Source organism: Helianthus annuus, chromosome 10, assembly GCF_002127325.2.
Source record: "Helianthus annuus cultivar XRQ/B chromosome 10, HanXRQr2.0-SUNRISE, whole genome shotgun sequence".
Taxonomy (NCBI): Eukaryota; Viridiplantae; Streptophyta; class Magnoliopsida; order Asterales; family Asteraceae; genus Helianthus; species Helianthus annuus.
In genome coordinates, this window is record NC_035442.2 from 98802434 (window position 1) to 98824778 (window position 22345).

At 34.2% G+C, this 22345-nt stretch overlaps 2 protein-coding genes across 2 annotated transcripts; both read left to right on the top strand.

The window, feature by feature from the left end:
* Positions 1-5425: 5425 nt before the first annotated feature.
* Positions 5426-5932, top strand: LOC118482658 (secreted RxLR effector protein 161-like). Its single transcript, XM_035978246.1, has one exon. It carries the CDS (start codon positions 5426-5428, stop codon positions 5930-5932), a length of 507 nt encoding a protein of 168 aa, XP_035834139.1.
* A 7703-nt stretch (positions 5933-13635) lies between these two features.
* Positions 13636-14046, top strand: LOC110882195. Its single transcript, XM_022130275.1, has one exon. The coding sequence runs from the start codon at positions 13636-13638 to the stop codon at positions 14044-14046; it is 411 nt and encodes a 136-aa protein (XP_021985967.1).
* Positions 14047-22345: the final 8299 nt, after the last annotated feature.

The window sequence follows — 22345 nt, forward strand, 5'->3', positions numbered from 1 at the left end:
TTCACACAATACTTTGGTACAGTTTATGTTGTGCTACGATACATCCGTCGATGGGATACGAAATGACCAACGTGAACTCTCTCATAAAACAGACACCACTAATCCAGAATTCAAAACTAAATGGCCGATCGAACGTCATGCGAACGTTATTTATACTAGAAAAATATTCTTGGACGTCCAAAAGGAAATTCTCAAGGGTAAGGCGAATAGCTACATTGCTGAACGATCACTCTCAGATGGAGTAAACTGTTTCGTGATTGCTCACCAAGATCAGACATCAGAGGTTATAAATGAGTTCAAGGTTAGCAACTGACACTTATAATATACTTTTTCTTTAATACATACTATCCAGCAATTCACCCTTAAATTGCAGGTCACGTTTAACAAATAAGATTTGTCAGTTACCTGCAAGTGTATGGGATTCACCCGAAATGGATATCTATGTCGTCATGTGTTCTGCGTGCTTGGACATCATAACGTACATAAGATTCCAACCCAATATATTCACCCAAGAAGGAGGAGAGATGCTATTCCTAGCAGCGTGTATAGTCTTGAGAACAGGTTATCTATTGATCAAAGCAGGAGCAGAAGATTATGGCGTAACATATTAGATAATTTGGAAATGTGTAGAGACAGAGTGAGAGGCAAGATTGATAAATTAGAGGAACTCGATGCTCGAGTACATACATTAAAAGATAAGATCTTTGCAGAAGTTCCATATGATCCGGAAATTAACAAGAAGGGTGTCGTCTACCAGGAAATTCTTTCGCATGCAATACTAGAGGAGGTCTCGTGTACCGCACCGAAGAAAATACGTAACAAAGGCTGTGGGAAGCATAAACGACCGGTTGGCCCAAAGGAAATAGTAATAAAGAAATTCAAAAAACATAGGAGAAAATGTAATTTTTGTGGCAAACGGGTAAGGAAGCATGATAAACGGAATTGTCCACTTAAAAAAGGCAAACCAACGAACGATGATTCATCTACTGAAGAAGATGATGAGGAAGAAGAGGATGACCAGTATGAGTATGACAAAGGAAACGAAACCGGTACTGATGGCGAAGGAAACGAAACCGGTACTGATGGCGAAGATAACGGTAGTGACATCTAGAAATTTTCTTGAATTTACAAACAATTGTAAACAATTTGGTGAACCTTTTCTTTTTATTGTTTTGTGATTTTTATTTTAGCGTTTGATATTTGTTTTTTGTGATTGTTTGATGCATAATTGTTATTGAGTTTGTTTCATGCATAATAAAACCTGTTATCACTTTGAGTCATTATTTTTCTTTTCTTTAAAGGTATGGCTTGTATTATATTGATGAAAAAAGGTCCACAAAGACATAAGCAACATTCCTATTTAGTGTAGAAATCTGAAAATGGAAACCGTACACTTGTGTACTTATATGCTATTATGTTTGTACACAGGTGCACTTGGATGTTTACATCACAAGTAAACATGTGTACCTACTTTACTATGTGCTAACTCTGCTCATTTTGTCGTTTCTGAAAGCGTTTAATTAAATTCAAGAAAATTACACACACATTACGTACATTAACAACCTGTCAAATAGTTTGACAAACAAAATAACTATACTAATACACAATAACCGAATTGCCAACATCATACACAGGTGTACTGATCGTTTATACATATACTAGAACAAACCAACATACCTACAATCTTTTAAACAACAGAACAACATTAAAACATTTAAGCGCTAATTCCAATTAACAGATTCAAACATTCAAGCCCTAATTCCAATTAACAGATTCAACATAATCTTACTCAGAATCGATAAAATCCTACTAACAATAATACCATTGTACATAAGATTTGTATCTAAACAACTTTCATAACAAAACATTCAAGCCCTAATTCCGATTGGTGTTCTTAGTTCATTCATAAAAGGAACGGAACATGCAACTAGTTTCTGAAACAATTAAAGATTAGGATTTTCATTGTGTACCTTTGATTGTTGAAGAAGAAACTTTTTTTCCGGCGATTACAATGCTTCCGACGTCGATGTCCCGTTTTTCTCTTGTCGCCGATTGAGTATAGAGAGAGAGAGAGGTGGATATTTCATTATAAAGGGGATATGAAAATATTTGAGTAACAAAATAATAAAAAATTACGGGATTTGATCTTTTATTATGGAAATAATCTTGCACTTTTTTTAAATAAGTAATTAATCTAATTACAATTTTACCCTTTTGCTTTTAATAAAACAATAAAAACTAACCTATTAATTACAATTATGCCACTCATTTAAAATATCAAGATCATATTAATCAACGGTCTAGATCTGTTCACGCAGTTCACTCCTGGGAGGTTGTTCACGCTGGAACCTCACCCTATATATATATATATATATATATATATATATATATATATATATATATATATATATATATATATAGAAACGGAATCAGGAGAAAACGGTAGAAAGTGTGAGAACGGCTTCCTGGCCCAACACGTGTCACGCCGCTTAGAGAAGGGCGGAGGGGCTTTTTTGTCCTTTCATATTTCTTTTTTTAAACGCGTCTCAAATCCCGTTTCCATTTTTTGGCGTTTAATAAATACGTCGCGTTTTATTGTTTGTAGATCAGGATCATAGTAAATATTTTGGCGTTTTAAGTATGTTTTGGCGTTTTTATTGTTTTTTAAATCCGGATGCTTGTCTATGATTTAAAAAACATCAGTTATTTATTTTCTTGATGTTTATTATATCAAGTAGGATACAGGTCTATAATTTGACAGACAATTATGGCGTTTTGAAAAGATAAATAAATTCAGTTTTCCATGTAGTGGCTTTTAATATAATAAATGTTTGGCAATAATGTTACCGTCTCTTCATTTTACTGTTTAGCAATTTCTGTTTTCGTTCAATTTCATTGGTGAATTAGTGTTGATTTTTCAGTAATACCTTGTTTGGCGTTTTTGGCGTTTTATAGCAACATCGTGCTTTGCTAGCATCCGTTCTCTCAGATTTCACGCTATCACTCGTTTTGGTGTTTTTGCCGTTTTATATTAATTTTTTTAGTAGAGATTTAGATAATAAAATCAGAGAATTAGATAACAAACAATAGAAATTGAAAAAAAAATACAAATTATAATCTAATTTCTCTTCCAAATCTTCAATGTCATCAGCCTCTTCTACTTTAACATTTTTGGCGTTTTGAACCTGTCTTGAATACCTTATGTAGATCCTTATTTTCCTACATAACGTCCGTCTTCATTTAAGGGGTAAAAGTCTTTTTTTTCTTCGTTTTTTCATGAAAATTTGCCCATCTCATTCAGCAAAAGCTTATAAAGATACCCACCGCAGAGTAGAATCCATTCAGTGAATCTTCATTCAGAACAATACTCAATATAGAAGAAATGAGTTTCCGCATCTGTGGCTTTTTTAAGTATCTTTTTTGGCGTTTTAAGTGAATGGTTTGTTGGAAAGATGACGTTTATTTTTTTGGTGGTGTGATCAGTTGATTGTGCAGACGTTTCTTATAGGATGTTTTTGGCGTGTAGTTTAGGCGGGATTTTTATTTTATAATAAATGATATTAATAAAGTAGCCGTCTTTTCAGTTACTTTTTTTTTGTTTTTTTTTGTCTTTTCAGTTACTGTGTGTATTTTTTACTGTTTTTGTTTAGGTTTTTATGGTCTTAGACATTCCATCTTCCAAATTTGGCGTTTTTAATGGCTTTAAGTAGTTTTTGGTGTTTTTTTTTCCATTTTTAGCTTTTAATAATACTTCTCCAAATTACTTTTATTATAGGTTGGGAGTTTTTGGCGTTTTATTGTATTATGGCGTTTTCACAATAATTATGACTGTTTTGGCGTTTTATTAATATAATGTTATTTTTTATTCTAAGTTGAAAAATACATAACAAACAACAGAAAAAGAAAATTAAAAAAATTTAAATAGAAACAATTCATCTTTCAAATCTTCACTATCGTCAGTCTCTTTCTTCTTTGAAACATGTTCATTGGCGGTTTGGCTTAGCCATGCTTGTGTTTTTGTGGCCGTTTGGGAAGACAAAATGACATGAGTTTTTTGTTTGAATATGTATCTTCAAACAACTCATTAGTGTCATTCGTCTTTTCTTGCCATTAAAATATTCATCAAGAACAAAACACAGAAAATGGCATAAGTCTGACCCCAGCTTTTTTTTGTTAATGATTTGTCCATCTCATGCAGCAAAATGTTATTTGAGTCACAACACCTCAGGGAAGAATGCATTATCCGAAACTTTTGCGTAGAAAAATATTTGAATATACAAGAAACGATATTTGGCATTTTTGGCGTTTTACTGAGGAAATAGTGTATCTGAAAGAACCATAGAAAATATGGCCTTTTTTGAGTAGTTGTGTTTGATGTTTTGGGGATTTTGGCGTTTGTAAGTTGAATGGTATATAGTAGAGAATATGGCGTTTCAGGTTTGTTTTTATGTTTGGGATGTTTTTTGTTTATATAGAGATGTGTTTTGGTCCGTAATGGCGTTTTATTCATCAGTATGGCGTTTTGGTATAGAGGTGTAAAGACGCTTTTACTCTTAATGAGGCGCGTCCACGTAATAAAATTGATGTTATTTACGAAAATGCCACCCCGCCAATCTAGTCCATAGATTGTTTTAATCGGACGATCGATAAGCGTTCTACCGTTCTCACACTTTCTACCGTTTTCTCCAAATCCCGACCCTATATATATATATATATACATAATTTAATATTTTGGGGTGTTACACACTTTCTCGAGGAAGAACTTCTTAATCGAGGAACTGGAAATAATGTGGTTGATCTTGAAGAAATTCGAGAACCACAAACAACCGCTAATGTAGTCGGACCGTCTGATCAACAAGTAGTCGTTGCCAATGATTCAGACATAAACGCAAGCGTTTGCAGAAGTAGTAGAATTCGCAAAAAATCTGGTTGATATCTATGGCATCTAAAAGGTCCCGAAGTCTTATTAGTAGCTGAGTCTAATGACGAACCTGCTAACTACAAATCTGCAATCTTAGATTCGAATATGAGAAATGGCAAGAAGCCATGAACGTCAAGATGCAATCTATGCGTGACAATCAAGTATGGGACTTGGTTGAGCTACCCCTCGAATCTTGGGCAGTAGAGATCTTCGTTTTGACCAGAAGACCAAAGAGTTTGGTTTTGTCAAGAATGAAGATGAGCCTTGTGTTTACAGAAAGGCTAGTGGGAGCACCATATCATTCCTCATCCTGTATGTGCATGATATACTAATAATTGGAAATAACATCCCTATGCTTAACAAAGTTAAACACTATTTGGGATCTTACTTCGCAATGAAAGATCTTGGAGAAGTTGCTTACATTTTAGGAATCAAGATCTATAAGGGTAGATCTAAGCAGCTTCTTGGGCTAAGTCAAAGTACGTACATAGACAAAATGATGACATGCTTCAAGATGGAAAACTCCAAGGAGGTGTTTCTATGACTAAAGGAACCGTGTTGAACAAATCGCAATCTCCTTCAACGGACATTGAAATTAAGCAAATGGAAGTAGTTCCATATATTTCAGCAATTGGTTCAATTATGTATGTTGTGCTATGTACTAGACTTGACGTCTCGTATGCTTTAAGCATGACCAGTCATTTTCAGCATAGTCCTAGCATTGCCCATTATGTTGCAGTAAATAACATTCTGAGGTACTTGAGAAGAACTAAAGATATGTTCTTGGTGTTTAGAGGAGTGGAAGAAGAGCTCATGGTAAGGTGTTACACTGATGCTAGCTTCCAAAGTGACCGAGATGATTCTCTCTCACAATCAGGATTCGTATTCACTCTAAATGGAGGAGCTTTCTGTTGGAAAAGCTCCAAACAGAGTGTAGTGGTGGATTCAACCACCGAATCCAAATGTATAACTACATCAGATGCTGCAAAAGAATCTTCTTGGATGAAGTAGTTCATCAACGACCTCGATGTGGTTTCAAGTATTCAGAAACCAATCAAGGTGTTCTATGATAACACAAGAGCCATTGCTCAAACCAAGGAGCCCAGATCTTATCATAGGATCAAGCACATTCTAAGAAAGTTCCACTATATACGAGAAATACTTGAAAAAGGAGACATCTTAATAAGCAAACTAGACACAAATCAAAATCTAGCGGACCCGTTCACTAAACCGATGACTCAGGACAAGCATGACCAACATGGGAATGCTATCGGTCTTAGATTGGCTAGCCATTTGTTTTGATTTTGTATTTGGATTTGGATGTACAAATATTCATTCAGTTATACCTTTTGAATTCACCTTTGATTTACTAGTTAAATACAAAGTTTGAATCTTACAGCTGTGTTCGATTTTGATACGTTTAATCCATGAATCTTGTAGTCTAAATTATCTGTAGTCGGTCAGACTCGTGGGAACGACTCTGAATTAAGACTATTCTGACTTTGGACTCAAGGAGTTGACTTCCAAACTCACAAACCTCATTATGAATGATGTTGGATGTAACTCGCATCAAATCATCTTCATGGATCTTGGTCATAAGATGTATTAGATTTAGGTATACTCATTTAGTATCCCCTGACCTGAGATACATACTAGAACTTCCGTTTACTGAAGACTATTCTTTGATCAGTGTTAACCGCTGTCGCGTAAAGGCATTGGCTGGGAGTGGTTCTGAAGTTCAATGGGAGTTATATGTAGGCAAGATGGGATTCTGTACTCTTACATTATATGTAACAGTTAGACATCGGGGCGCCCTCGTTGATTCAAACGGGTAAAGTGTAAGGCCTTACCCAAACTTACTGTGTGTTTGATTGGACCACTTTGATTCTTGAACGAGAAAGATAATGATTGAATGCCATGTGAGATTGAATCTGATCCATGTCCCATTGTTCAATTGATGTCTTTTACAGAAAGGATGGATGATGAAGATTGCCATAAGTCTACTGTATTCAAGTAGCAAGTCGTTGCTAAAAAGAAGATACCTTGGTTAGTGACTTTAAAGTATCATGACCTGTTGGGGGCAGCTATATGTAGCTAGAGCCCCGCTGGCTGTCTGCGTTGAGATCTTATCGGAGACCGTCCAAGTGGGAATTGTTGGATATTTATGTCCAGTTCGATAAGTCAATGCTACCGGGTCTTGACCCATAAGAGTTACACTGTGGGCAACGAACTAAAATCCACTTAACATGTTTAACTGGTAATTACGAACGACATACGAAACGGATCATAATTATATTTATGATCATGAGCGGGTTTATGTTAATTAATAAACTTGTTGCGGGTATTAACTGAGAGACGGGTACATGGACCGGGTGAGATAACTACACCCACTTCGCCATTTGTCGCGCATGCACGCTTGCTGCGCCATTTATCGCACATGCACCCACGCTACGCCACTTGTCGCGCATGCACACTTGCATCGCCACTTGTCGCGCATGCAAAGAACCCTAGCCACTTGTCACACATGCATATGCATGTCCGCCACTTGGCAAACATGCGTGTACCTTCATGATCTATTTAATCGGACTTTGGTCTTGCATTTAGATGATGATGAAAAACTAGAAAAGCCTCAAAACACCACAATTTCTACCGCCACCACCGCTGTCGGACGCCGCCGCCCTCTACTGTCACGGCCTCTCGCCGCCGCCAGTACCGCCTGCCACAGCCGCCGTTACCCGTCATATACCTGTGTTTCGTTGGTTCGTATCACTAGCACGTGTTCGTTGAACTTCGATGTCTCAATTGGTTAGTCATTAACCGAGGTATATCTTTCTCATTGGTAGTTAAGTATCCTTATCATTGTGCTCGTATTTGCATATAATCGGATCCTGTCGGGTTTCGTTTATTGTTGATCACTTGTTCTTTTTCCGCTGCGTTTTACTAATTGACTCGCTTAATTAACTGACTATTATTTATTGAGCCGGTTTTGATAAACAAAATTTTAACTGATCACCATGGAACCCAACAGTGGTTTGAACTTTTATGGTGTGGAAGTGTTATGGTGATGGTGGAACTATAGTTGCAGGAGAGTGAAAATGAGAGAAAGGGTGGGGTGGGGCAGGTAGGTGGAACCTATATGTATTTTTTTTATCTTTTAATGTTTTATTTGTTAATTTTTTAATAGTAAAGGCATAATAGTCATTTCGCACCAACTTAACTGAGAAAACTAACCCTCATTCGTGCCAGAGACTATCCGAGAACGAAAGTGCAAAAGTTAGGGACATAAGCTGTAATTTTAGAAGTGTGGGGACTATAAAGAAACCTCAAGTACTATCCGAGCACTTTTCTTATATAAAATCTTATTTTGTAAAGTTTTTTAAATACAAACTTGATATAAAAAATCACACACGGTTAGAAAATCCTAACCAGGACCAAAAGGATTGGAATACACCTAATTTATAACATTACATTTGATTACTCAAGATATAGTTTAGTATATTAAGATATCAAATCCGTCTAATCAGGGCCGGCCCTGAGAATTCATGTACCCTGTCCGAGCTCGAAAAACGTGCCCTTAGGTCTTAACTAAATAAAAAATTTAAACTAGTTTTTTCATACAACTTTGAACCGTTGACAAAAATATAGCATTCGATAAACAATGCAATTAACAAAATACAAATTAATCGACAAAGTTTGTATCAACGCCTAAATATAATCGATAAACAATGCCATCCGGATGCTTGTTTAGGTGCCATTAACGCCTAAATATAATCGACAAAGTTTGTATCAAATTAAGTTAACGCCTAAATAAGGTTCGTTTGCAGCCCTATATACGAGTAAACGAAATTATATATCTTGGAACAAAGATATTTTAAGGTTTAATCAATCAAAAGGTGATAATAAATATTGTTTATAATTCTAAATCAAGTGTAATAGACATTGACAAGTTCCTGATGCTATATGGAATATTGGAATCGGCCCTATTATTCTATTAATTTAATTTTCATTTAAATCACTAAATCAACAAGTGGAAGAAGTAATTAAAAAATAGATGGGATGCTATTGCTAACCTTTATGGCTTTATCCTTATCCTACACCGATCACCCTGCCAGAAGCACTGAAGCAGCAGAATGATGATGATGAATGATCGAACAACCCAGAGCCTGCAACTGCGACGTTTCTGTTCTCTTTTTACCGCCCAGACTTCTTTTTTTAATTAGTTTTTAGAAAATATTTGGGTATTGGGCCCACCAACCTAATGAGCTAAATAGTTTAAACAATATGATTTTTTTAAGTAGGCCTATGTTAATATTTTTTTGGTTATACCCTATTAAATTTTTTTTACATATATAATATCGGATTTTTTTTAATTACGTGCCCTACGAAATCACGGGCCCTGTTCGGTTGTCCTCCCCGCCCTCCTTCAAGGCCGGCTCTACGTCTAATCGAAGTATATCAACTTTTTCCTCGTAAAAAAATGAAATGTATCTAATTTATAACATGAAAGAAAGAAATAGAATATTTGACACCTCATTACATTTATTTAAAAAAATAATTTTTTAAGTTACCTTTTTTGACAATGTCCTCAATTAACAATACACAACGAAAATTACGTTATTGTAAAAAAATTCCAAAATAACACGATAACCTTGGAATATGAAATATATAAATCAAATAAAAGTCATGCAAATGATTTTTGAAGTTAAAACGATATTTAATTTTTTGTTAGATTATTTGCAATAACAAATTTAATCTTTGAATGAGGGTGTGAACATCTATTTTCGTACTTATAACCATTGGTATTCTAACACATATTGAGACATTTACATGTCGTGGTAACTCATTGTTTGCATGTTTGTCATGCATTTACCTTATTTCAACGATTCCCATAGTTGGAGCCCGAAGGTAACGCTTAGGGGCTGTTTGGCTAAGCTTATTGGAATGACTTATTTACTTATTTGCTTATTTAAAAAGCAAATAAGGGGTGCTTGGGGTTGAGTTTTGAAAATACATTATGCGTTTTGAATAATCAGAATCAGATAATTAGCTGTAACAAAACGTGCTGCAGAAAGATAGTGTTTGGATTTGATTATGTTGTTTGATATCACAATAATCAGATAATCAACATTGTTTGGATTTGATTATGTTGTTTGATATCACAATAATCAGATAATCAACTATTTGAGTGTTTGGCAAATATATATATTTCAAAAAAATAAATAAGTGAAAACGTAAAAAATCAGTTTTTGGAATATCACGTTTTCCTGCAGCAAGGGGTGACCTACTTATGGATTATCACGTTTTGAACTCTACAAAACGTAAAAAATCACTTTTTATTAATTTTTTACCAAACACTCAAAATAGATTTTTTGCGATTTCAAAACACAATAATCAAATAATCAGGTTGAAAACGCAATCCCAAACACCCCCTAAGTCATAATGGAATGACTTATTTACTTATTCCTCTCACATAATAAGCTAACCCAAACACCTTTTAACTTTTCAAAAAGTAAATAAGTAAATAAGTCACTAAAATAAGCTTAGCCAAACAGCCCCTTAGTCTTATATCCTAACTATGTTCTTTGTCCAAATGATTAAGATGCCCACTCCACCCATGGGTAGAGCTGACAAATAGTGTCTTATCAGGTTTAACAGGTCTCGGACGACGCGTATAGCACACGTATTAAATATGAATACAACTCGTTTAACTACTTGATATCTCATGTCTGTAACACAGTTTTATGAATTATGTACCAAGAAAAAGAAATGATAGATCCTAACCTTATAATCTTATTTATTTAAAAAAAAAAGTAAACAATCATATTGTGTACTTTCAGTAAACAGGTCTAATTGTGTCTTATACAGATCAGCCCTACCCATGAGTTTGTACTAGTGTAATTACTGTAATTTTTAATTTAGTTATCGAGCTTACTTGGCTTCAAACGCTTCTTCGTCAACTTTTTTTTTACCAAACCAACTTCTTGGAGTGCCTCCTCTATGATAACCCACCCTTTCATACTCGTATGAAATGCGTAGAAACTAGACGTCCATTTATTTTTGTAAAAAAACTACTAACAAAGATTCATATGTTAGTCATAACTATACTCATGATCAAACTGCAAATGTATGTATTCGCCAATCCTTTGTCGCTTTTATGTGAACATAGCTCACCCCACACCTTTGCTTCAAGTTATTAGAGATATACGGGGAGATTTTAGTTGTTTCAAGTGATTTTTTCCTTCTGTAATTCAAATTGTTGCTGTGTTGTACCTGTACAATTACCTTAGCATCTTGCTAAGGTTTTTGTCTGTTTGTTTGATTTATATAATATCGCCTTTTCTTCAAAATAAAGTTATTAGAGATATATGCTTATTAAGATAAAAAGATGCAACCAGTGGCGGATCTAGAAGAAAAATTCAGGGGTATCCTACTTTTTAACGTACAGTAATACAATATAAATTTTTTTACCGTTCATTCGTACAATCAAATACAAAATAACAACTAAATTAATAACTAAATGCTAACCTAAAATCCAATTAATCATCACAGTTAGCTTCCATACTAGAAGGATGATTGACAAAACAGGTGATCAAATGATCAAATGGATTTCACATATCCAGATCCATCCATATCAAAATTCTCAGAGGTAGAGTGTAGCTTCCCAACATATGATTCATATTAATATTTATATTTATTGGCTTTGATGAAACGATCTTTTATTTTCAAGAATGCATATTTTTAAAATAATAGATGTGTGTATAAAGTAATATGTTTTAAAATTATACAATAAAATAGCATCTAATATATAAATACGTGAATAAAACCTTACCACATAATGGTTTCTTTATAAACAATAAAAAATATATATCAAATTGCAATATAAACTAAAAAGAATCAATAAAAGACAAATTAATAATTATAAGGAATTTAAGAGAGAATAAATAATAATACTGTAATATTAAAAATAAACAATAATAAAGCACCAATATCACTTTTCACAATGTGTGTCAGGGTTTTCTTTTCGATAAAGTTGTACTGTACAAATTATATACTTCTATTATACATCTCCTTCTTCACTTGATTCTTACAGAGACCATGAAATCCGGTCAGAAAAGAAAAATTACAGTTTGTACACTCCTCTTTTCTTCTCTCTGGTTAGAATACCTTTGCTAAGGAATATCCTATACATATAACCGAGAAAATTATTTTGCACTTCGCTATTCGCCATGAAAGTTGAGGGGTATCCCGGGCTACTCCTCGGATAACCATAGGTCCGCCCCTGGATGCAACTGCCATTTCAATGGATTATTTCTTAAGGCTCGTTAATGATTTAAGAGTAAACTGCCATTTTGGTCCCTGTGGTTTTGGCATTTTTGCCATTTTAGTCCAAATCTCAAACTTTTTACATCTGGGTTCCCGTGGTTTGCATTTTGTTGCCATTTTAGTCCAAAATTCAAAAACCCTATTTTTTGACTTTTGCAACCTCCTATTTTGTCTTTTAGTTCAGGGGTATTTTGGTCATTTTGCTTTTCATTTAACATTTTCTTCCCCAAATAAATCATCATCATCCCCAAATAAAACCCTAACTGACTCTCTCTCTTCTCTCTCTATAAACAACATAAAACCCCAAATAAATTAACTACCGGACAAGCTGGTTAGATTGAAAAAGTCCATCCGTGATACCGCGTGAAGAATATTGGTTGTCACGTATACATACATACATACATACATATCCTGGATCTATCTGTTCTCCACTGTATCTCATCCTGTAAAAACCCTAAATTCAATCCATTATGGTTGCTTCTTCAACAAGTATGAAGATGTTGATCTCGTTTCTCTTTCTATGCTGCCTCTCCACCTGTTTCTCCTCTCCTGTTTCCATTTCAGGTTTGTTTGTTTATTTCTGGTTTCTAATGTGGTTTTATACTGTTTTTAGGTCAAATCAACTTCTGATCTTCGATTTGTGTGTGCAGATGGTGTCTTCACATCTGAACCTTCAATCGGACGGAATCTTCTTCAGGCTAAGAAATTGTTTGTTCTTTAATTCTTCTTCTTCTTCTTCTTATTTGTAGTTGATTTTGTTTCGATTATTGTTTTAGTCTGCTATTTGTGTTGGTGGTAGTGGGATGGTGGTGGTTGGGATGATGCGGTGGTGGGGGTGGTGGTGGTGGTGTGGTGGTAGTTCAGAGAAGAGAGAGAGAGAGCAGCAATTTTAGTTCAGAGATGCGGTGGTGGATGATGATGAATCGCTGAAGTTCAGAGATGCGATTTTAGTTCAGAGATGCGATTTTAGTTCAGAGTGGCGGTGGTGAAAAGGGGGAGGAGGTGGCGGTGGTGGTGATGCTATAGAGAGAGAGAAGAGAGAGAGAGAGAGAGGGAGGAGGTGGCGGTGGTGGTGCTATAGAGAGAGAGAGAAGAGAGAGAGAGAGCTGATTATGCAGATCTGGGTTTTATTGTTAAAAAAATGAAATTTAAAAAATGACCAAAATGCCCCTGCACTAAAGGACAAAATAATCAGTTTTCAAAAGTCAAAATAGAGGGTTTTTGGATTTTGGACTAAAATGGCAACAAAATGCAAACCACGGGGACCCAGATGTAAAAAGTCTGAGATTTGGACTAAAATGACAAAAGTGCCCAAACCACAGGGACCAAAATGGCAGTATACTCATGATTTAATTAAGATCTATAATGTAAAGGTTTAGTATATGTGATTAATGGTGCAAAAATGTAATATTTTTGCATGGCGTTCCGAGATAAATAGAATTCCTACCGGCGTGGCTTTGAGAAATAGGAATATTCCGATTGTTGATGTTTCATGCCCTCTATGCAACTCTGGAGATGAAACTGTTGACCACTTGTTTACGGCTTGTGTGGTCGCTTCAACCGTGTGGCAGTTCGTTAGTTCATGGTGTATAATTCCAAGTATCTTTGCTTTCTCTTTCAAGGACCTTCTTGAGATTCACTCTCTTTCGGGTCTGTCGGATCAAAGGAAAGATGTTATTCAAGGCATTATCATTATTCGCTATTGGAGTATATGGAAGGCGAGGAACGAGTTGAAGTTTGCGGGCAAGACGGCTAGGATTGAGAATATAGTTAGCGAGATAAAGGCTTTAGGATTTTTATGATTTTCAAATAGGTCGAAGTATAGAAGTATCTCTTGGGAAAGTTGGTGTAAATGTGTAATTATGTAGAGGGTATGTGGTGTTGCCGGCCTGGTTTTGGGTCGATGTGTGTTTTTTTTTGGTGAAGTTCACCTTAAAAAATGGTGTGGATGTAATGGTGTTTGTTTTGTTTGCTGTATTTTTTCATTTTCTGGTGTAATTTCTGTTATGCTAGCCCCTTGCTAGCATCTGGGTCGATTTTTGAATAAACGAAGTCTTGGCTTAATTTTTTTTATGTGTTATTATAATTATTATTATAAAATGTGACCTTACATTATTTTTTATATATATTTTTACTTGAAAGTTCAAAAGGATCCTACTTTTGGCGCATAGTGGGACTAGGGTTATGAGCTCGATAACAACTCAATCATGCATTTTCAAAAGTGGTTCAAAATTTTAGATTATGATTATTTATGTCGGCTCAAAATTTTAGATTATGATTATTTATGTCGTGTATGATAATGAGTTTGTTTTTACTTAGCGTAGATCATCTATTATGCTTTAACATTTTTTCAACTTTACGTCGCTGTCACGGCATAAAGTATTTATCACGCCTCAATAACAAATAACCACATTATTTTTTTCACTTCTTTTCACTAAATTGTTCTTTGATTTTACTAATTTTCCTCCACCCCAATTATTTTTTAATTATTATCCATTTATTTACATCTTATTTTTATATAATATAATTTTTATAAATAAATAAATAAAATCACAATAATATTAAAATAAAATAAGTTATAATTAAAATTCCTAAATTAAAAATACATTAAACTTAATAGTCCTAGAATAAAAATACATTAAAATTAGAACACCTAAAATAAAAATACATTAATGTAACATGACTAATTCGTTTGTTATAGAAATCATTGGCGAATCTTGTCTTTTTTATTTTCGACTATTTTTTTTCACCTCCAACATATTATCGGTTTTCATCCTAAGCACCATAAGATCAACAATATCAGACTTTTGTTGTTTGAGGGACAACAATTGTTTGATACTCTCGTCGAGTGTATTCATTTTGGCTTGGAGATCCACTTGACTTGAAAACGAACATGCACCTCTTGTTTTGCATTTGCACGATCAGATCATCCGGAATATCAAACTCGTCGTCCGAATCATTTAAATTATAAATGGATCGCACATCTGAAACTACGTCGGTGAACGATACGCTCTTCGACCGTTTGGAACGTGCCCCCCGCACGTCCATAAGTGGGACAAGATGCCACTTGGTGCTTTTACTTGAAATTTGACACGTTTCTCCATTGTAAACGAATGGCCTTTATCTTGTCAGTAGGTTTTGTATGCCTCGTTAAGCAAATCTACATTATTTGCACCGCTTGCTCAACCACTGCATTGGTTAGCAAGGTTGTTGAAGATGGTGTTAAAGGTTGTTACCTTTTTTCGTGTTTCTCTCTGTGACAAACGGCACAAATTCGGTAACTTCCGTACTGTTTTAGTATTTATTTATTGTCTGTAAATATGTGTTTTAACGTTAACGTTATATGCTTGCATGTCATACATTTACAATCATGCATGTTAAACATTTCATTTATCGAATTGAGAAACAATTTAAGCGCTGCGTCGAAACAATTAGTAAACTCACCGGTTAGACAAGCTGTGTTAGCACAGCCTCAACACTCAGTTAAACGATAGATTTAGGACTTAGATGTAGGTCCGACATCAAAAATATATTAAATCCCAAGTGGGAGAACAATGGTTTATATTAACACTTTCTGGAAACTTAAACAAGCACTAAAAATTGTACGAAACGAACTATAAACAAAAAAAACTCAGCATTTTCAGCAGAAGTTCAACAATTATATGTCAAAATAACATGCAAAAAGTAATATAAAACATCCAGAATAACTTGTGAAGTGTCGGGATTGAATTTATAACACAAAAGGTACTTCATACCTTCTAAATTGCACATTTTAACACTTTAATGAACCGACAACCGAACAATTACCCGGACACTACCGGAAACACCAAAAATGAACTAGAAGCATAGTTTTAATATTATTTAGCTAGTGTTGGTCATAAAACACATTAGAACCCTTAAAAACATTAAAACACATATAACCTTACATAAAGCACCAAACTTACACCTTAAACCTTCAACTTTCAAATTTTGACATTTAACCCCCCCTCACTATGACCGTCCCCAAAGAGGACCCACATGTCTTCTATGTTGACCAATACACTGGGTGGTCAATGACGCTTTACTTCTTGATTCTTTGGTTAAATTATTGGTGGAGGATTATAAGATAACCTAAAAGACCATGAACCTTATCATAACACACTTCACAAATTCAAAACACATCTCTTCCTTTCCTCCTCTCTAGCTCACGGCTACCACCACCTCCACACCATCTCCATTTTCTTTCAACTTTCAAGCCATTCCAAGGGTATTCAAAAGTGTATGAAGGCTATATAAGGAAGCTTCAAGCATTGGAAGGTGAAGGACCTCTTGGAGGAGCTATTAACCATCTTCTTTGCATCATCATCATCTTCTTCTTGGTGTTCTTGCTACTTCCCTAGTCACAAGAGCCAGTGGTAAGCATCATAATCTCCATTTTACTTCATATTAGTAGTATGTACAAGTTACACCATCAAGAAATCTTACCTTTAAAAGATGAACACATGAAGAACTAACATAATCTAAAGAAAATCAAGTGTTTTTAGTGTTGTTTGATGTATGTTATGAAGTTGTTGTTGTTGTTGATCTTGTGTTTTTGTGAAACACCCCCAAAAAACGGATTTGGTAATCAAACCACGTTAATATTAAAGAGCGGGTTAAGTACCGTTAGAGGCAAAAAGTTAACTCATAAACAAAATAACTATGAACTAATTAACCTAGTTAGTAACATGTAAATAACTAATAAAACCTAGAGTTGTAGTCTTATATAATTAAAACTAAACTTGAGGGACTAAGGCTGCCAAAAAGAGAACTTGTGTTTTAAAACACTAGAATTAAGACACAACAATCAAAGTAAGTGTGTGTTGGTCGACCATCAGGAGGTGGAGAAAAGGGTGTAACCCTAATTCATCCAAAATCATCAAAATTGAAGACAAATTGGAGCTCAAATTAGTGCATGAACATGAATTATTGATCAACTAAACTAGGGGATCATAAGTTATGTCTTAAAACCTAGATTGGTGAAAGTTAAAATTTGAGACAAGTATACTTGCAATTAGGTTATTGGATTATGAATCCAAAGATGAATTTAAGTGTATGTGTATGCTTGATTTCATTAGACATTTGATGTAAGATTTCTTATAAGTGATTAACAAATAGATTATCAAGTGGGTTTTGATAATATGATTAAGTTTATAATAAAATATGTTTGAAAACCATCATGGATGGTAGTAATAGGAAAATACTTGAACAATTATGAGTTTGAGTATGTGTTCATAGTTGCCATGAAATGGGTTTTGTGTGTTATGACGAAATTGATGATTATGTTCATGTAAATAGATGCTTGAAATCATGTTATTTACTAGTTAGTATGTAGAACTTGATTATATTAGGTATTCGGATGAATGCCTAGTAATATGATGAAACGGGTTTTTACATATAGATGAAAACCCTTAGTTCTTGCATAAAGAATGAATAAATTAGCTTTAATAATCGAGAGCTAAGTTTACTTAATATTAATAAGCGCTTGAACTTGTAAAAGTGATAGAAATGAAACGAACGTGGTTGGAAATTTAGTTAAAACGGTGGCCTAAAAATAATGCCTACTGGGTAGTTGATGGAATGCCTAAATGAATTGTTGAACTTCATTGTGCATTCCATATGTTAAAAAGGCAGTTCATTTTTGAAAGCCAAACAGACCTATAATAAGATTGAATAATAATTTCGACATAAAAATCCGTAAGGTGGAATAGTCGTGATTGATAATGACTAATCTAACCATCTTACGAATTATAAATGATAGTTGATGCTTGACAAGCTAGGTGGAAGCTTGGGGAAGAAGCGGGTCAAACGGATTAAGTATGAAGGAAAAAGCATATTTGGATGCAAGTAAGTAAAGCTTACACCCTTTTTGTAGAATACCTACTTATTGTATTGGTTAGGAATAAGGTAAATTTAGTATTTGGAATAAGATGTTCCGACGTGTAGTAATACGGGTCGGAACGAGGGAGAATGATAAGAAACCATGTTTAATGGTTAAAAAGGGGTAACACAGTAATTCGGTCATGCGATGATGAATAAACAATGAGTTTTGATTAAGTTACCTTATGGTGTAACCCATAATGAGTAAAAAGGGAAATATGGTAAATTGGTTACGAGTTAACGGATAAACATTAGTTTTTGAAAAAGTTACTATAAGGCGTAAGCCATGATGGGTCAAAAGAATTAAGAAATGATTTTTAGGTAATACGATCATACGGTGTAAACCGAAACGGGTTACATGGATGAGATGGAAAATAAATACCATCTCACAAGGATAAATTGGTCATTTAACCAAATGAGTCAAAAGGTGATAATATCACCATTTGACGTTAATGACTAATGGTTGTTTGTCGAGTCTTACGCTCACAGGAACAAATAGCGTGTGAGATTTCGTTGTCATTTAATTAACAACTAATATGACGAGGTATTAAAACGGTTCATTGTTATGACCCGATTCAGGTATGTAAAATGGGTCAACTCTCATTGAGAACGTAAGGTTCGACGAGAGTTAATTGAGTCATGGGTGGGTTTCGGATTACCCAAGGTGAGGTATATCAAGTGAATTGAAATTTTGATATTATGTTCTTATGGACGTAATGAAATTAAAATGGGATACGGGTTAAAAGAGTAGTCTTGGTCGAAACAAGCTTTTAAGATGCCTTTAGTTATCAAAGAACTAAAGTTGACTAAAATGCCCTCGGATGATAAACCAGGCAAATGACCCATAAGGGTAGTTTGAATATGAGTTTTATAATTTGGTAATATCCCTTCGGTAGGATACAATGGTAGTCTTAACCATTTTGGCTTAAAAATACATAATGGGTCTTTTTCGCATATGTGTTAAACTCAAGGGTAAAATGAGAATATAATGAACTTTCCTATCATAATCCATCACAATTGACGTCACGATAATAGAAGGATAAAGATAATTAAGCGGGAAGAAAAGATATGAAGGGTTGTAGATAATTTAAGCTTAAAGTGCTTAAATCTTATAACGGGTCAAAATAAAAATATGCATAAACCAGGTAACAGGTGCATAATTTATAAAAGTTATGAATCCGGGTTAAAGATTTTAGGTTAAATCTGTAGGCCATGGTTTTACGGTCATTCAGAAACAAGTTTGAAGTAAAATGGATGAAAATTGAAGAAGTTATGAGTGTTTTTGTGAAAAAATGGTAGAGCTTGGAGTATGCAGCTCCCAGCTAATAACTTTCTGTGAAAAAGGGGCTGTCGCGCCCCGCGAAAGGTAACACCCTTTGGTGTCGCGTTCCGCCACGGGCTCTCGCCACCCGCAAAAGGTTGGGCATTAGTCTGTTGCGGCCCGCGACGGACACCAGAACTGGCGAATCTTGTTTATTTTACTTATTTTGACTTATGGACTCGTTTAGACACGTTATAAACCTTCATAACTAACGTATTTCATGGTTTATGAAATGTAGGTAACGATTGGAGGTACCAGATGATGATCAAGCTCAATGAAAAACCGAACACGATCAAATTTAAGCTTCTGCATTACATATCGTCGTTACGCAATTAAATAACGATGATATGTTGAAATGATTTAATTTTTAGAAGTTTTATGAAACTTGTAATTTCAAATGTATGTGTATTTGTATATACACATTTGTATGCGAAACTTGTATGAAATTTCGATAAATAAATTAAGGGTCTTACATTTTGTTTAGATCTATCATATGTAAGCTTGTTAGAAGCTTAGATCTAACAAGTTTAAGCATGGATCTTGAAAGATCCATAAAGTAACATGTTGAACTTGAAAGTAATAAAGTGAACTTGAAAATGGTTTTAAAATGGATTTCTCATGTTCTTGAACTTACTAAACTCTCGGATAATCAAGTTTATAAAATAAAGTTTCATTAAAGTTTACAAAAAATTACAAAGAAGCTTGAATCTAAGTAGATCTATATGTTTAGTGTATAGATCTAAATTACTACACATTTTTATGAAATTTCAAGTTCACCACTTGAAAAAGTATGATGGTTTAGTGATCTTTACTTGTGAAAATTGTTGAATCTTGATGTTTTGGTGATTAAATCAAAATAAACACATGTTTTAAAACATGGGAAAACCTCCATTTTTGGGGGAAACTATGTCAAAATTTTTATAAAATTTTAACACTTATAAAAATATAAACTTTTGTGAAACTTTTTCTACAAAAATTGTTCAAGAATGTTTCCCAAAGGTTTTCCCTAATTTTTATACAAAATACAAGTTAAGAAAATAGAGTTTTATTCAAGAATTAAAACAAGTATAAATATGTATATTTTTAGGGAAAAATACACACATATATATATATATATATATATATATATATTTAGTGGTCACAAAATTATGTGCTATTTGTATATTGTGTGTAATATATATTAGTGTACATTTAGGAACTTAAAATACACTAAATACTCCCAAGAAGTATAAACACCAAATACACATAAAAATACACAAGGAAATATTTATAAACAATATATACAAAATCACCCATAAATGGGTGTATGGACAAAATACCAAAATATATATTTACATATATATTCCTTATCAAATTATGGAATATGGACACTTGGACAATATTTTGACAAATATATAAATATATGGAGAAATATATAAGATTACTACAATTAATGGAAGATATACAAAAATTGGACAAGTGATAAATATATATATATATATATTACAAACAAACCTTAAAAATACATTATTTTTAAGAAATATAATTCCAGAATGTATTAAAAATCATAAGAATTGATTTTTGACAATTATGCAAAATACATAAGTATTTATACTTAAATACAAGTATACTTTCCTAAGTATACTTACACTAAAAATAATATTGAAAATATTATTTATGTTGGACCGTGTGCGACCCTAAATAATCAGTATAAGGCAGTTCATCTTTGAATACAGAGGCGGAATCAAAGCAAACAAAGTCACAACAGCTATATCCTCTTAATTTCCTTTCTATTAATGCTTTCTGAGTCGATTACAATGATTTCTGACAAAAATCCGGCAGCACCTCGACTCTAATTCCGCTTCAACCGATACAGAATGAGATCACACATCAACTATTTATAAGGCAGCTGATTCCGCTCGAAATGGTTCGAGCGGAACCCCATGTGATCATCTCGAGCAGAATCACAAGGTTCACTTTGGAGCGGAATCACGTATTACAGTTTAGAGCGGAATCATGTCTTGACATCCTGGAGCGGAATTACAATACATCCTGATTTCGCTTCAAATGACATGAATGTCATTTGGAGCGGAATTACACTCTAAAATCCTATTCTTGATTTCCAAGCTCCAATCTAACCTATCTAGACCTAAGACTCGATTAAGACGCAGTAAACAGACATTTAGTGCACCAACAGACTCCCCCTTGGATGTTGACGAAGTCTTCGGCGTCGAGTCTTCAGTCTTGGTCTCTTCTACATCTTTGTCTTCTCATTGCAAAAGCTCTATCTTCACAGGTTCAAGATCTCGATCTGGCTCTGTCTTCAATCTCCCCTTTAACAGTTGATCTAGAAGTCTAGACTCCCCCTTTCACAGACTCCCCCTCTCGGTAAGCTGGGATCTAGGATCTTGGTCTGGTTTAAACTTTGACTTTATGAGCCATGGGGATAATGAAATCCACAACCTGTTACTCAACCAAATAACATTACAATCTATTGATTTTAACAATAAATCACAAACTCTATCAGTTTAGAAATCCACTCAAGTATTCAGGTCCAAATTAATGATCCTGATTACTCAATTAATCTACCAAGTCCAATTTAATGACCTTGGTTGATCTTTTTGACAAACAAACTGATTTTTGTTTAACATTTTCAAACATTTTCTGAAAATAACAAGCATCTATTATAAAGAATATATTTAGATTATCAACTCCTAATATAAACCAACTTGTTCTCCAAGTTTATTACCCCTATAAATAGTCCATGTATTCTATTGTGTATGATACACCATTAATAATAAACATCTCTTTCTCTCCCAATATCTCTTCTCATCTTCTTGCTATTAGGCTTATTCATAACACGTTATCAGCACGAATTGCTTTTGGAGTTGGATCGCACCATC